Source organism: Zootoca vivipara, chromosome 1 (assembly GCF_965207765.1).
Source record: "Zootoca vivipara chromosome 1, rZooViv2.hap1.1, whole genome shotgun sequence".
NCBI lineage: Eukaryota > Metazoa > Chordata > Lepidosauria > Squamata > Lacertidae > Zootoca > Zootoca vivipara.
Window position 1 is genome coordinate 131,307,631 of NC_142582.1, and position 15,722 is coordinate 131,323,352.

The 15,722-nt window shown below is 47.3% G+C and overlaps 1 protein-coding gene across 11 annotated transcripts in view; it reads left to right on the forward strand.

Annotated features, from left to right (window-relative positions):
• The window catches only part of NIN (ninein), a 108,295-nt gene that overhangs the window by 43,409 nt on the left and 49,164 nt on the right, over window positions 1-15,722 (forward strand). For all 11 annotated transcript variants that reach the window (XM_060270695.2, XM_060270705.2, XM_060270714.2 and 8 more), the window contains exons 5-6: window positions 21-190; window positions 15,485-15,524. In XM_060270695.2, coding sequence (XP_060126678.2) covers window positions 21-190; window positions 15,485-15,524 — 210 coding nt within the window. The remainder of the gene's footprint in view (window positions 1-20; window positions 191-15,484; window positions 15,525-15,722) is intronic.

Below are 15,722 nucleotides of genomic sequence, written 5' to 3' on the forward strand. Positions count from 1 at the left end.
ATTCTGTCTCTTGCTCGCAGATTCTTCCCCAGAAGCCCAGCCCAAATACATCAAAGGTGGGAAGCGCTATGGGAGGCGATCTCTGCCAGAGTTTCAGAAATCTGTGGAGGACTTTGCGGAGGTGACAGTGATCGAGCCTCTGAATGAGGAAGCCCAGCCATCTTGCATCTCCAACAATGACTGCGAGGAGGTAAAAGATTTTAATAGCAACCTTGGTGGATAAAGAGAGTCGAGATGGGAGCTCAGATTGAAAGAGGGAGTGTGTGTGTGTGTGTGTGTGTCCCTGTGTGTGCATTTAAGGTAGTTTATGGTCCCCAATTGTTGTGTCCAGTTTATTCAGCCTGTTGACAGAACTCTATTTAAACCCCCTGGAGGCCTACCTCTTTAGAGAAGGTTAAGGGGTGATATGATAGCCATGTTCAAATATATGAAAGGATGTCATATAGAGGAGAGAGAATGGTTGTTTTCTGCTGCTCCAGAGAAGCGGACACGGAGCAACGGATTCAAACGACAAGAAAGAAGATTCCACCTAAACATTAGGAAGAACTTCCTGACAGCAAGAGCTGTTCGGCAGTGGAATTTGCTACCAAGGAGTGTGGTGGAGTCTCCTTCTTTGGAGGTCTTTAAGCAGAGGCTTGACAGGCATATGTCAAGAATGCTTTGATGGTGTTTCCTGCTTGGCAGGGGGTTGGACTGGATGGGCCTTGTGGTCTCTTCCAACTCTATGATTCTATGATTCTTTATATGGTGCTTTGCTTGTTTCTGACACAATTGGTCTTGAGCAAAAGCATATAGAAGAGGCTGTCTCACCAGGGGAATCATATAATTGTAGCGTTGGAAGGGACCCCAAGGGCCATCTAGTCCAACCCCCTGTAGTACAGGGAGGACTGAGAATTACTCCTGACAAGCATGTGTGAAACCAGTTATTTGTATTATTTTTATTTATTTATTGAATTTATATACCACCCTATACCCAGAGGTCTCAGGGCAGTTCACAAAAAAGATCACAATATATAAAATAAAAACAATAACTCAATAATACCCCCCCAAAAAAGAGCCACATTTTAAAAGGGTATAGGATGTCCATAGGCTCACCCAAAGGCCTGGTTAAAAAGGAATGTTTTTACCTGGCACCTAAAGGCGTATAATGAAGGTGCCAGGTGAACTTCCCTGGGGAGAGCATTCCACAGACAGGGAGCCACTGCAGAGAAGGCCCCGTTCTCGTGTTGCAACCCTCTGGACCTCTTGAGGAGGAGGCACACAAAGGAGGGCCTCAGAAGATAATCTTAGGGTCCGGGTAGGTTCATATGGAAAGAGTTCCCAAGTTCTGCTTGCCCGGCCCTCCCACCAGGACACCCGTCCACCGTCTGTCAGCAGAAAATTTCCAGTAGCCCTTTTCTGCACGCCAGATGTCTGTGTTGGAGAACTGACTTTGCCAAAGTGTTGCCATGTTTCAATCAGTTCCCACCTCACCCCATTTGCCCCGGTGTTGGTCCTGATGTTGTAAGGCGGGCTCAGAAATTGCAGTACCATGGAGAGCTCCCACTGAGCATGTTGCTCCAACAAAGGCCTCTGCTTGTCCCACCTCCTGTCTGCCAGGCTCCACGATCCTTGGCTCCAAGGCCTCCCACCGCTGTACTTCATAAGCTGCCACACCACTGAGATGCTGTGGGAGGCACCTGCTTCCCCAAGATCGGAGGAAGGTGCCCACAAGAGTCCTGGTTCTCACCCTGGCAGTGTGTGTGGGGGTGGTGGTTCTGTGGACTCCTGTCTGCCCGCTTCAGGCTCTGTGACCTCCTGATCTCCAAGAGTAGGTCCCGAGCCTCAGCCTGATCCTCGGCCGGTCACTGCAGCCTCTGACTGTGTCTTGCTTGCTGCTGGACTCTGGACTCGTGACACCGTCCCATGTGCTCCCTGCGCCCTCTCTTGATGAGCGGCAACCTTGGTTAGTGACTCCACAGTAGGAGGCATCTAGGGTAAGGGGGCCACCTTCTTGCTTCAGCCCTGACATGTGAGCAGGATGCCGCGTTCCCCAAAGTTGTTACAATATCTGCTCGCTGCCAAGATTTTCAAAAAGTAAACACCCTGTACTCTCGGCTGCTGATTTTTTGCTTTCCACTGTGTAGTCATTTGTGTGTGTGTTCCCTCTTGCATGCTGATATCTCGTCCCCTTTCCCACCGCTGTGTGGTCCCAAGTCCTTCACCTTGTTGCCATCTTCCAGTCTCCCACGACAGAATTTGTGTTGCTCAACAGTCTTGAATCTTGTATGCAGAGGCCCCCCCTTTTTAAAAAAATATATTTTATTGGTTTTCTAATGTTACAAAAAGAGATAGCAAAAACACAGAAAAAAGAGTACAAAAAAAGAATAATTAATACACATCAAAATCTCATTTGGGGATCCTTATTCTTATACCTTAACAATAATACCCCTTAACCAAATTTGCTCCCCTATGAATTCTTGACCCTGTTTGACTTCCTCCTCCCCCCCTCCCCATTTCTATTTATAACTACGGTAACATTGGCACTCATTAATTCATTCCTCTATTCTTGATTCTAGTCCGCTTATTACATTACTATTCCAATTCTATTTTACATACAAATATAAAATAATTAAAAAAAACTACTTGGAATCTGGAATCTATAATCACTATTTAACATATAATCATTTCTCTCCTTTTATTTAACTTCTCGCCTCTTCAGCCTCTTATACTTCCCCCTCCCTTGTGAGGCCCCTTTTTTAAACAAAGGGCAGAAAGGTCTGTCGTTGTTGTTTCCTCCCCAAGCCACCCGTCTTCTCTTCCTCAAAGAGCAACAAAGCTGGGCCTTCCCCATCATGTTACAGTTAGTTTTTCTTCCTAATGCCCAAGTGAAATGCCTGTGGTCATGACAAGTGGCAGGAACACAAGAAAGGCCTGCTGGATCAGGCCAATGGCCCATCTGGTCCAGCCTCTGGTTCTTACAGTGGCCGGCCAGATGCCTGCGGCAAACCTGCAAGCAGGATCCGAGCACAAGAGCAACACTCTCCTCCTGTGGTATCCAAGGATTCAGAAGCATTACTGCCTCTGACCACAGAGGCAGAGCAATAGTCATCATGATGTTGAGTAACTGCATTTTGGTTCAACTCTTGTCTTGCCAGGCACTCCTGTCTTCCACTGCCTCCCGCAGTTTGGTCAAACTCATGTTCGTAGCTTCGAGAACACTGTCCAACCATCTCGTCCTCTGTCGTCCCCTTCTCCTAGTGCCCTCAATCTTTCCCAACATCAGGGTCTTTTCCAAGGATTCTTCTCTTCTCATGAGGTGGCCAAAGTATTGGAGCCTCAGCTTCACGATCTGTCCTTCCAGTGGGCACTCAGGGCTGATTTCCTTCAGAATGGATAGGTTTGATCTTCTTGCAGTCCATGGGACTCTCAAGAGTCTCCTCCAGCACCATAATTCAAAAGCATCAGTTCTTCGGCGATCAGCCTTCTTTATGGTCCAGCTCTCACTTCCATACATCACTACTGGGAAAACCATAGCTTTAACTATACGGACCTTTGTAGGCAAGGTGATGTCTCTGCTTTTTAAGATGCTGTCTAGGTTTGTCATTGCTTTTCTCCCAAGAAGCAGGAGAGGATATATTGATTAAATATTATCCTTCCTTCACTCACGCTAGTGAGTGATGCAGCAGAGCAGATTCCCCTCAATACAGCAGGAAGCTAGTTTGCAGATTCGTTTGAATCTCTTAAGTTAAGCAATCCAGTCTGGCTTGATCAGACTGGATTCTTCCTGGTCTCCGCTTTGATCCCTCTTAAAATAATAAAGACACAGGAGGCTTTCCTTAAAAGTAACAAGAAGTTTACTCAGATTCAGTCCACAGTATGATCCCTGAAGGCAGGCTTTAGCTCGTAGTTACAGAACAAAGTGTGAGTTTATCCCATATGGGGATTGAGCCCATGTGCTGCTGGCCGAGAGCCAGCAGACAGCAAAATACATTAAGAGAACACCATCAACGAACAAAATGGCTGCAGGAAAGCAGCATGGCATCGAGAGAGAAACATGAATTTCTTCCCCCTTCTGTAAAACTGGTGTGTGTGCCACAAAGGAGAGGGTGGGCTTAATAGGTCCAGAAGCTAACTTGCACATTCTGAGATGAGCAGCAGAGCTACTGTTGGAAGCGCAGAAATAGCTTGAGGATCCGAGAAAGCAGAGACATTCTCCAGTCTTTGGAGAGTTCAGCGGGTATCTCTTCATCATAGGTGTCCATCTTTGGGGCCAGGGGGAACCTTTGCAAACCAGAGGAATTGTTGTGGTGGATGCTACGTGTGAGCTTCAGCCACCCCCTCCACAGATCTAACCCCAACCCTAACCTCCCCCCCCATCTCCCCCCACTATGTGAGTAGAGTTGGCAAAAAAAAAAAAGCTTTTTCTTGGCTAAAGTAGCTGATGTGTTTGTTTACTGAGATGCCAGGGCAAGAAAAGTGGTGCGATTGCGCCTGGGGGCTGGAGGGTGTTCCAAAGAGATTGACACATTTAGACCAGCGTTTTTCAACCGCTGTTCCGCGGCACACTAGTGTGCCGCGAGATGCTGGCTGGTGTGCCGCGACGTGCGGCGATGAGAAGGGCGATTTTGCAGCTGCAAACTCCACCTCCCTGGGCGTCCTATTTCTTTGCCCCTTCTAGTTTCCACAGACCAATCAGCTTTCATTATTTCCATTTTCCCCATGCCTCACGTGACAGGATCATCCCAGAATCCTTTAGCCAAGATGGCAGCCCCCAGCAGCTAATAGTGCTGCACGTGTGTCTCTTTTTTGGAAAATCGAGCGGACTTCAAGTAGCTACTTTTAAAATATTCAATCTCCATCATTCAAAAGGTAGTTTGTTGCTAATTCACGGAGGCATGAAGACCAAATCGTCCTCTCACAAGTCCGAGAACACGCACAGGGTAAGATACGGGACGACGGGGTCGGGTGGGGTGGATCAGAAACCCGGATCTTTTAAGAACTCGCCGGAAAGCAATATTTGGCAAGTGTTTCTTACAGTCATAATTATAATATAGGGCGGCACAGAGTTAATTTTTTAAACTTTTTAAATGGTGGTGTGCCTCGTGATTTTTTTCACGGAACAAGTGTGCCGTGGCCCAAAAAAGGTTGAGAAACACTGTTTTAGACCATGCTGGCTCAGGCTGAGAGTCCCAGCTTCTGAATCAGTGAAAGCTGGTAATTGAGTTGTGGACGGGACTCTGCCTTCGTGCCTGATAAGAACGTGTCATTTTAATGATGAGGAGGAGATTTCTTCCAGCTCCCTCAGGACGGCCCGATAAGCCCCTGTGCATGAGATCAATACCTGGAAATAAATGTGGTGTGAGATCACTGGTGTGAATAGCTTTGCTGGAAAGTGGTTGCAGAAGACAGGTGTCACACAAGCCATGTGCCTTGCTGCTGAGAGCCAGTGTGGTGTAGTGGTTAAGAGCGGTAGACTCGTAATCTGGGGAACCGGGTTCGCGTCTCCGCTCCTCCACATGCAGCTGCTGGGTGACCTTGGGCTAGTCACACTTCTCTGAAGTCTCTCAGCCTCACTCACCTCACAGAGTGTTTGTTGTGGGGGAGGAAGGGAAAGGAGAATGTCAGCCGCTTTGAGACTCCTTCGGGTAGTGATAAAGCGGGATATCAAATCCAAACTCCTCCTCTTCTTCCTTCGCACTGGGCACGCAAGACTTTTGCAGAAGAACACCATGGAAAAATAATACCATAGGGTGGGGACGGTGGGTGCTCCTTCCTCACACTGCTGCCGGCTTCTTTCTCCAAACACGCTACAGTATTTTGCTTTATTCCTTTTAAAACCCCAGGTAATCTCTGGTTATCCAAGAACAGGTAAAACGAGATAGAAGGACTTTCACCAATGGGGAGTGAGCGTGGGAGGAAAACCTGCTCAGGAGCAACACTTTTAGAAAGAAAAAGAAAAAAAGGGAGGTGCATTTGTCAAAGTTAATTATTTCTAAGCAAAGCAGGAGTGCAAAGGGATATGATCCCCACTGGCTTTCTGGTACTGGTTTGTTACTCAACCAGGGTATCACTCCTTAGGGTAGTGATAAAGCGGGATATCAAATCCAAACTCTTCTTCTTCTGAACATGTGAGCAGACTCACCCATAAAGGGCTCTTAGTATCATTGCTGCGCCCAAGGCATTTTCCCTCTCTTTTATGGACTTAAATTTCTTTACCACTTAATTACAATCATATAGTTTAGATTTAGGTCAGGGGTGTCCAAGCTTTTTCCCAAGATGGCCAGATTTGATGAAGTGAACATGTGTGTTGACCTTTTTTTTAGGATTGCAGTTGTTGAGCTTTTTTAAGGATTTTACCCCAGGAAATAAACTGCCACAGGGGCCGGATTAAACCAACCGGCGGGCCGGATTAGGGCCCCGAAACAGACTTTGGACATGCCTGATTTAGGTGGTAGCTTCTCTCTCTCTCTCTCTCTCTCTCTCTCTCTCTCTCTCTCTCTCTCTCTCTCTCTCTCTCTCTCTCTCTCTCTCTCAACTATCTATCATCTATTCATCTATCTATCTATCTATCTCAACTCAACTCACCAAAGTCCATTACTGAGCTCGCTTGGGTTGTAAGACCCCCATATCTGGACTAGTCTTTGGGCCTTCAGATGAGAGATGAGTTGTGGCCAAGTGGTCTTTGAGTCTTTCCAACCCTGGGGGGGGGGGTATCCATTGCACTCTTTCTGCTTCCATGAAGATTCGTTCTTGCCCAGTGCAAATCTCCCCCTGCATGCACCCTGCAACCCTCCTCAAATCTGATCTGGAAGATTTGGGGAACCCGCAGAACAGATTTAGGGGTCGCACAGGGAGAGGAGAAGGGGGGGGAAGTTCTGCTGCGCAAGTGTGAATCCTTGCATCGATGGCGCAAGTCATTTAGCACTCCATCGGATGCAGCCCACTGACTCTCCATCTGTGGCCCTCCAGTTTGGCATATTATTCCTTTCCCTCCGAAGCTGATCTTTTGTAAGCGGCCTTTACCAACCAGCGGGGTCTCTGAACAAGCCCTTGTAAAACTGGGTGAACAAGCCGGTTCTTACAGCTGTGCCCTCGATTATGGATTTTCTTCCCAACACGGAGAGACTAATCCATCTCCCCGGCAGGCCCCGTGGACTGCGCTGACCTTGGAATTAATGGTGAGGCGTCTCCCAGAGGGATCCTCAGGCCGGGAGCCCTGCGCTCTGAATTTTATTCCTCTCTCTGTTAGTTGTAAAAATGGGTGTAAAAGGTTAGTCAATTAACAGGGCCAGTCAATTAAGGGAATTGGTTGGCTGCCACTTTCCTCCTCCATCCCGAGCCGGCTGGTGCCAAGCGATTCCCCCTTTTGCCCGGCGAGGATTTATTAAGTGCCTAATGAGATCTCATCAATACATCGTCGAAAGGTCCCTCTGCTTCTTCCTCCCCAGATTTCATTTGGCAGTTTTTAGACAAAGCAGCTGAAAATGTGCTGATCCCCCTTCTGTGAGTGATGGAGGATTGGGAGAGATAAGCGCCCTTTGGAGGAGAGAGTCTGTTGAGAACTGGTTTTTGCTTTTATTATTATTTTATTATTTGTACCCTGCCCATCTAAATAGGTTGCCCCAGCCACTCTGGACAGCTTCCAACGTAATAAAACACAAAACATTTAAAACTTTCCTATAAAGGGCTGCCTTCCCATGTCTTCTAAAAGTTGTATAGTTATTTATCACCTTGTCATCTGATGGGAGAGCATTCCATGGGGTTCTAATAATCTACTGTATTTAGAAATATGCAGGCAGGTGCTGTCTCCAGAATTTGGGTGGGCAGGTCCTTGGGAAGAGATATTGAGCAGGAATGTTGGAGCAGCTCCTCTGACCATCCTCAGCATCATCAGGTAGGACGGGTAGAGATACCTGCCTGAAATCCTGGGAAATGTCTATAAAAAGTTCAACATTTTGATCTCTTAATATTGCTGCTGTTTGCATGTAATGTTCAACGAGCTTCATATCTCTTGGACACAATACTGAGCTGAACACATCAAGAGTTCCACAGTCTTTCACACGGACGTTTGTAGATCTGTAGAAACAGCTTGTACCTGGGTCCAGTGTAATGTGCAAACAAAGCCATAGGCCTGCTCCAAGAAGGGGGGATTGGCTGATTATCTCCCAGACTTTCATCCTGATGACTTCATCCTCACTATTACATCCAACCTGTGCCACTTACGGCCTCCAGGAGGGGGGGGTCTCAGGCAAAGCATTTTCTGGACCCGGGTACCACACTCTTCTGTTGTCTGTGGCAGCTATCCAAGGATGGTGGTCCTGGGGGCTGGTGGTCCACTCCATATGGCACGGAATTGTTACTCCGCTTTCAAAACAGCCTCCAGTCTTAAGAGGATGTGCTGCATGCCACCTTCTGGATGGGCCAAGCTACGCAGCGGCACAGCTGATAAGAAGGCAAGAGCTGGATGCAAAGTCAATGTAGCCCAGTGTTCTGACTCCAACAGTGGTCAGCTTCCAGGCATGATGCAAGAGCTGCTGCTCTTTACCGCCAGCATCCAGCGGTACACGGCCTCTAATTCTGGAGGGTTGATGTGACTTGATGCGTGTGGATGGAACATATAAGCTGCTGGGCCTGGCCAAACATGGTGGTAATGAATTTTGTACGTATTTTTATACTGCCTGAAAACCAACCGGCATGCAGTTCCACAGATAGGCTTCAGCAGTCGGGGAGAGGGAGGTGAAAGCAAGCCATGAGCATTTTGCAACCAGGCTGCCCAGCACTGCCCAGTGGCCGGCTTATGCTGTTCTGTGCCCCACACTCCCAAGGACTTGATGTGAAGCTCCTGGTTTTTCTGGAGGTTGCAAAATGCCGAGCCTTGAATGTTGATCCAGTTTAGCCAAATAGTCCCCTTTTCCCCACAAAAGGAGGACACTGTGATCCAAAAAGGCCAATGTGCACCAGTGAAGATTCACTGAGTATTGTTATTATTTAATGTTAAATAAAATTTATAAGCTTATTCATATATATATATATTTGACGCTAAAGTGGTGTGCAACGTAGAATATATAAAACCTAACAAAGACATTAAATCAATAAAATTTTGCACATTTAAGAAATCAATATTTTAGTGTGGCAACACCCACATTTTGGAGCTCCTTACCTACTAACTTATGGACCCAGGTGGCGCTGTGGGTTAAACCACAGAGCCTAGGGCTTGCCGATCAGAAGGTCGGTGGTTCGAATCCCCACGACGGGGTGAGCTCCCGTTGCTCGGTCCCAGCTCCTGCCCACCTAGCAGTTCGAAAGCACATCAAAGTGCAAGTAGATAAATAGGGACCGCTCTGGCGGGAAGCTAAACGGCGTTTCCGTGCGCTGCTCCGGTTCACCAGAAGCAGCTTTGTCATGCTGGCCACATGACCCGGAAGCTGTCTGCGGACAAACGCTGGCTCCCTCGGCCTATAGAGCGAGATGAGTGCGCAACCCCAGAGTCGGACACAACTGGACCTGATGGTCAGGGGCCCCTTTATCTTTACCTTTTACCTACTAACTTAACTATACTCTTTTTGTTGTCTGCTTGAAACTTGTTTTCTTTTTGCTGTCTGCTTGAAACTTGATGTTGCAAGCCTTCCACACCTATAGAATTCTGGCATGTCTTTTCAATCACTTTTGCTCACTACTGATTCCAGTCTTTTGGAATATTTTTAAATACTTGCTTTCAGCTCTCTCTTACCGATCATTTTCACATCAGTGGGTTTCTTTGTAAGCCACTTAGAGGTTTTATTGCAAGCAAGCAGCATATAAGCGCCGCGATGTAAAAGCAAATAAACAAAAGCAAATTTGCACAGCCCAGCAAGAGTAAAGAGGAACAGCCGAGCGCAAGTGCCTTCAGGCCTGCAACTCATACTGATAACCGGGCTCTAGATTTATCACAGGTTGGCCCCAAAAAACCTGTGTGTTTGTGCTGCAAGACAAAGCCCGTTAGGGGTGAGCTCCCCAGCACCACCCCGGCCGCTTTTAATTGACAATATATATTCCTGGAGGGAAGAAAAGGTCCGTCTTATGGCAGCAGATGGCTGGGTGGGAGCTGGGAGGGCAAGGAGATTTCTCTGGGCGAGAATGCCGAACTGCAGATGCTTCCATGGGTCTTGAGTCTGGTCATTGTGCAACTTAGGGGGCCATCTGTTCTTCAAGGCAGCAAGGGCTGGGCTGTGCGTCTATTGAAATAATGCGCTCCTGGAATCCAGGGCGGCTGAGCAAGTAATGCGCGTGACCTTCATCCAGCTGCAGAACAACGGCCATCTGGGCCAGGATACCTGGAGTGACAACGGAGCCCCTGGAAGTACCCCCTTTTGTCTCCTGGCTGCCGGCTTGCCTTCTGGGGTGCTATTTTGGGGGTGGCTTGACCCCCTCACCTCATTTGCCTCCTCTTCACAATGGGCTCTTGTCTTGAGCTTGGGCTATGGTAATGAAGAAGCTTGTGTGTGTGTGCGTGTGTGCGTGTGTGCGCGCGCGCGCGCATGCAGAGGAGCTAAGCCAGCAGAGGAAGTTGGTGTCTGGATACAATGGGGGGGCCTTTAATCTGAGCGGGCTTAGAGCGGAAGCTTGCATAAGCAACTGGATCACCATGGCCAGCTCTGCTCCTGACAATTGGCCGTCAGAATTAAACCAAAGTTGCCAGGTGCTCACATGATCTTCCTGCAAGTTGGTGCGGATTTTCGGGGTGTTTTTGCAGCTTTCTTTGAAAATGGCCTTTTTTGTGGTAGGGGGCGGAGAAACATTGTGCAAAAAGGCCTCACAGGTGTTTTTTTTGTATTTCTCTCCTGCTGTCCCCCGGTTCCCCCCCTAATTCTCCTTAAAACTTTTGTGGCTATTTGTAAGGTGTTTATTATTATTATTATTATTATTATTATTATTATTATTATTAGTCTCCGCTGTGTTCCCTTTCCCTAAACTTTCAACAGTTGCATCCTCCTAAGGTTAGAGGACAAAGAATCTGATCTGGGGAGGGAATTCTAAGAAACTGGGCTACACCCCACAGGGTTTATTTGGAAACATACTATAGCATTTGTAATAAAAGTGACACACACACACACACACAAACACAAACTGTGATAATACATTCATATGCGCACTCTAATTTTTCAGAAATTGTTGCTTGTCAAACCATTTTAAATGGTTTGCTGAGTGGCAGAGCATCTTTACCCGGGGGTGCAAGGGGTGCGAGGCACCTGGGTGCCGAATTCTCGATCGGCAGCAGTGAAAAGCAATGGAGCAAAAGTCCCCGCCTCCCTCCTCCGTCGCTCTGTTACTCCGTAGTGTCAAATATCCCTGATGAGTCAGGAAACAAAAGCAACAACTTTGGCTTCCCCGCCTCCCAAAAAAGCTCCAAAAAAGGTTAATCTGGGGATAGCTAAACTAAATTTGGGAGCGCTGGGCGGATCTTTGCACCCCGGCGGTGCATGTGCTAAAGACAGCCCTGAGAGCAACTATTTGCCATGCAAAACGTCCCTGTTTCAATCCCCATCTCCTCCAAGAAGGACCAGGAGAGATTCCTTGTCTGAAGCCCCTGAGCTGCTGCCAGTCAGTGTAGGCAATACTGAGCTAGACGGACCCAGTGGTCTGGATCTGTCCACGGCAGCTTCCTAAGTTGCTTGTTATGCATTGCTACTATTGCAAATCCATATACAGTGGTACCTCGGTTTATGAACACAATTGGTTCCGGAAGTCTGTTCATAAACTGAAGCGTTCATAAACTGAAGCGAACTTTTCCATTGAAAGTAATTGAAAGTGAATTAATCCGTTCCAGACGGTCCGCGGAGTACTCAACCTGAAGCGTACTTAACCCGAAGCATGGGTGTAATTAGTTCCGGAAGTCTGTTCATAAACTGAAGCGTTCATAAACTAAAGCGAACTTTCCTATTGAAAGTAATTGAAAGTGGATTAATATGTTCCAGACAGTCCGCGGAGTACTTAAACTGAAGTGTTCATAAACTGAAGCGAACTTTCCCATTGAAAGTAATTGAAAGTGGATTAATCCGTTCCAGACTGTCCACGGAGTACTTAAACTGAAGCGTTCATAAACTGAAGCGAACTTTCCCATTGAAAGTAATGGAAAGTGGATTAATCCGTTCCAGACGGGTCCACGGAGTACTCAACCTGAAGCGTACTTAACCCGAAGCATGGGTGTAATTGGTTCCGGAAGTCTGTTCATAAACTGAAGCGTTCATAAACTGAAGCGAACTTTCCCATTGAAAGTAATGGAAAGTGAATTAATCCGTTCCAGATGGGTCCGCGGCGTTCGTAAACTGAAATTCGTAAACCAAGGTGTTCATAAACCGAGGTTCCACTGTAAACCATACACAGCCACATACACACACACATATTTCAGAGCAGCGCCTTAGAATAAACTGCTGTAGGAGAAAACCAGCTGAATCATCTGCTCTTTTAAATTCTACACACCCACATATTTTAGTGCATTGTAGAAGAAGAGGAGGAGTTTGGATTTGATATCCCGTTTTATCACTACTGGAAGGAGTCTCAAAGCCGCTAACATTCTCCTTTCCCTTCCTCCCCCACAACAAACACTCTGCGAGGGCTGCCTCTGAAGACAGTTCGGAAACTTCAGCTGGTGCAGAATTCAGCTCACTGGAGCAAGAGGGTTTGAGCATATTACACTGATCCTGGTCCGACAGCACTGGCTACCAATTAGTTTCCGGGTCCAATTCAAAGTGCTGGTTTTGACCTATAAAGCCTTAAATGGCTCAGGACCGCAATACATCAAGGACTACCTCTTCCCATATGAACCTACCCGGTCCCTGAGAGCATCATCTGAGGCCCTTCTGCTTCGTGTGCTGCCTCCTCTAGAGGGTGGCAACACGAGAACGGGGCCTTCTCTACAGTGGCTCCCCGTCTGTGGAATGCTCTCCCCAGGGAGGTTTACCTTGCGCCTTCATTATACACCAGGCAAACACGTTCCTTTTTAAACAGGCCTTTGCTTGATCCTGTTGACACCCAACACCCTTTTAGAATGTGGCTTCTTTTGGGTGGGGGAGGTTATTGGGTTATTGCTTTTGGATTGATTTTATATGTTGTGGCCCTGAGACTTCCAGGTATAGGGTGGCGTATAAATTGAATAAATTAATAAAAATAAAGCAACTTCTGATTTTCCTGTTTGCTGTTCCGAACACTTTACCTGCAGTGATCTCAGCCCAACGCCTTTCTACTTCCCTATTTGAGTTTGGGGTTTCCCTCAACCCCCCCCCCCATTTACCAATCTTTCAGATTATGGAGCCCAAGCATGCAACAGGAGTTCTGAAAATTAGAGTGACCTAATCCAGTTTCCATGGCTACTCCAGTAGATTAATGGCATTTTTAGCCGTAATCTGAACGAGCAGCATTACATTTTCATGACGCCAGTTTTTGCCGAGCGCTCGGTGGCTCTGCTTTCAAATGCATCCGTCACATGAATGCAATTTAAAAAAAAAAAAGAACATCTTTTTTTAAATGACAGAACATTAACGGCCAATTCCACCCTTTTGGAAGCTTGAGCCTGGATTGTTGTCCTCCCCCCCCCCCCCAGCTTTGTATAAATAAGGAGTGAATTGTTTCATGAGCGGCTGAGGGGCTGCATCTCCCAGTGGAGGAAAGGGGATGTTGTATCATTTCAAGAACGCGTATGAACTGCTTTGATTCATGTTTCAAAAATAAACCAGCCAATTATCATCGTCTGGCGCTTGGAGAGATGGGAGGAGCCTCCGCTGCCTGATTCCTACAGTAGCTAAAAAGTGTTCTGCATGGAAAGACAGATGTTTAGCCGGAGGAGAGAGAAGCAAGCCGGTGTGTCCTTGGAATGACACCTATTCTGGCTTCCTAGATATAGGCAATGGGACCCAGGTGGCGCTGTGGGTTAAACCACTGAGCCTAGGGCTTGCTGATCAGAAGGTCAGCGGTTCGAATCTCTGTGACGGGGTGAGCTCCTGTTGCTCGGTCCCAACCTAGCAGTTCGAAAGCACGTCAAAATGCAAGTAGATAAATAGGAACCGCTACAGTGGGAAGGTAAACGGCGTTTCCATGTGCTGCTCTGGTTCGCCAGAAGTGGCTTTGTCATGGTGGCCACATGACCTGGAAGCTATACGCCGGCTCCCTTGGCCAATAATGCGAGATGAGCGCGCAACCCCAGAGTCGGTCACGACTGGACCCAATGGTCAGGGGTCCCTTTACCTAGATATAGGCAAGGGGTTTCTCCTCCTCAGCCTGCCCTGGGAGCTGCTCATCACTGGGTAAATCCATGTGGCTATGTGCAGGGAGGTTTTGAGGCCTCTACCTCTGCCCATTTTCCAGAAGAGTCATAGAGTCATAGAGCTGGAAAGGGGTACCCAAGGGTCATCTAGTCCAACCCCCTGCCAACACAGCGGAAAAGAGGCTCCAAGTTGCTGCAAACAGCGTGTGATCGTGCGGGGAGGGAGGCATGTTTCAAGCACTTGGAACTCTGATTTCAGCCATTGTTTCAACTCCCCCTGCAAGGTAGACCAGACCACAAAAAAGGGTAGTCACTCCCAGAGTTGGGATAGAATTTTTTTGTGGCCTGGAGCTGTCAAATACATGGAGGCAGCCACCTAAGCACATAATACCTGTCTGCAGGGCCGGATTTAGGTTGGATGAGGCCCTCAGCTACTGAAGGTAATGGGGCCCTGTATATGTCCGGCTGTCCTTTGTCAGCAACAAATTGTGGCTGGTTTTTGTGTTGAATATATGCTATATGGTAATTTATTTGCATTACTTCCTATGGGAAAGCACACCTTAGTTTTGGAACGCTTTGGTTTTGGAACAGACTTCCAGAACGGCTTAAGTTTGAGAACCAAGGTACCACTGTATATATAGAAATGAGCAAACCAGTGATATTTGAGGGAGCAGGCTAGCAGGCGGGGCCCATGATGTACATCATAGGAGCCTACACAACACAAAACACGGTTGCTGTATGTAGGTTTAATTTTATTTTTTTATATATATTTTGGAAATTTATCTCCAGTTTCCCCCCCCCCCCACTAAAAATTTTTGGGGGGCCCCATGAGAGTGGGGCCCTAAGCTATAGCTATAGGTTATACGTAAGTTTAGCTTATACATAAATCTGGCACTGCCTGTCTGGCTTGTAAAACATCTTCTGCCAAAAATCTTCTGCAAAAAACCTAAGGTGCCAAAATCAGACTCTTGGTTGGTTTTGTTGCTCTGGGCCAAGCATCTCCAAACTGCAGCTCTCCAGATGTTTTGGCCTACAACTCCCATGATCCCTAGCTAACAGGACCAGTTGTTGGGGAAGATGGGAATTGTAGTCCAAAACATCTAGAGGGCCGAAGTTTGGGGAAGCCTAACAATGGGGTTTTCCCGTCCTTTACACTGTCCACACCTGCATTTATCGGAGGAAGCTGATTTCTGTTTCTCTCTCTCTCTCTCTCTCTCTCTCTCTCTCTCTCTCTCTCTCTCTCTCTCTCTCTCTCTCTCTTAGCACTGGAGATCCCAAGACAGCGAGGAGTATGAGGCCGAAGGTAAGAGAGGAGGGCGGCAGCCCCTCTGCGGATCTTGTCCTAATTCATGGAGTTAGGGACAAGGTGTTTTCCTCCTCCTAAATTGATAAATACAAATAAATGTTTTAAGTATAATGGACTCTAGGGAGGGCAGCTATAGAATGAGAAATGAATGCTTTTTTAGTGTTCTTGCGCTTTCAAATCGGAGCTGCAAAATGG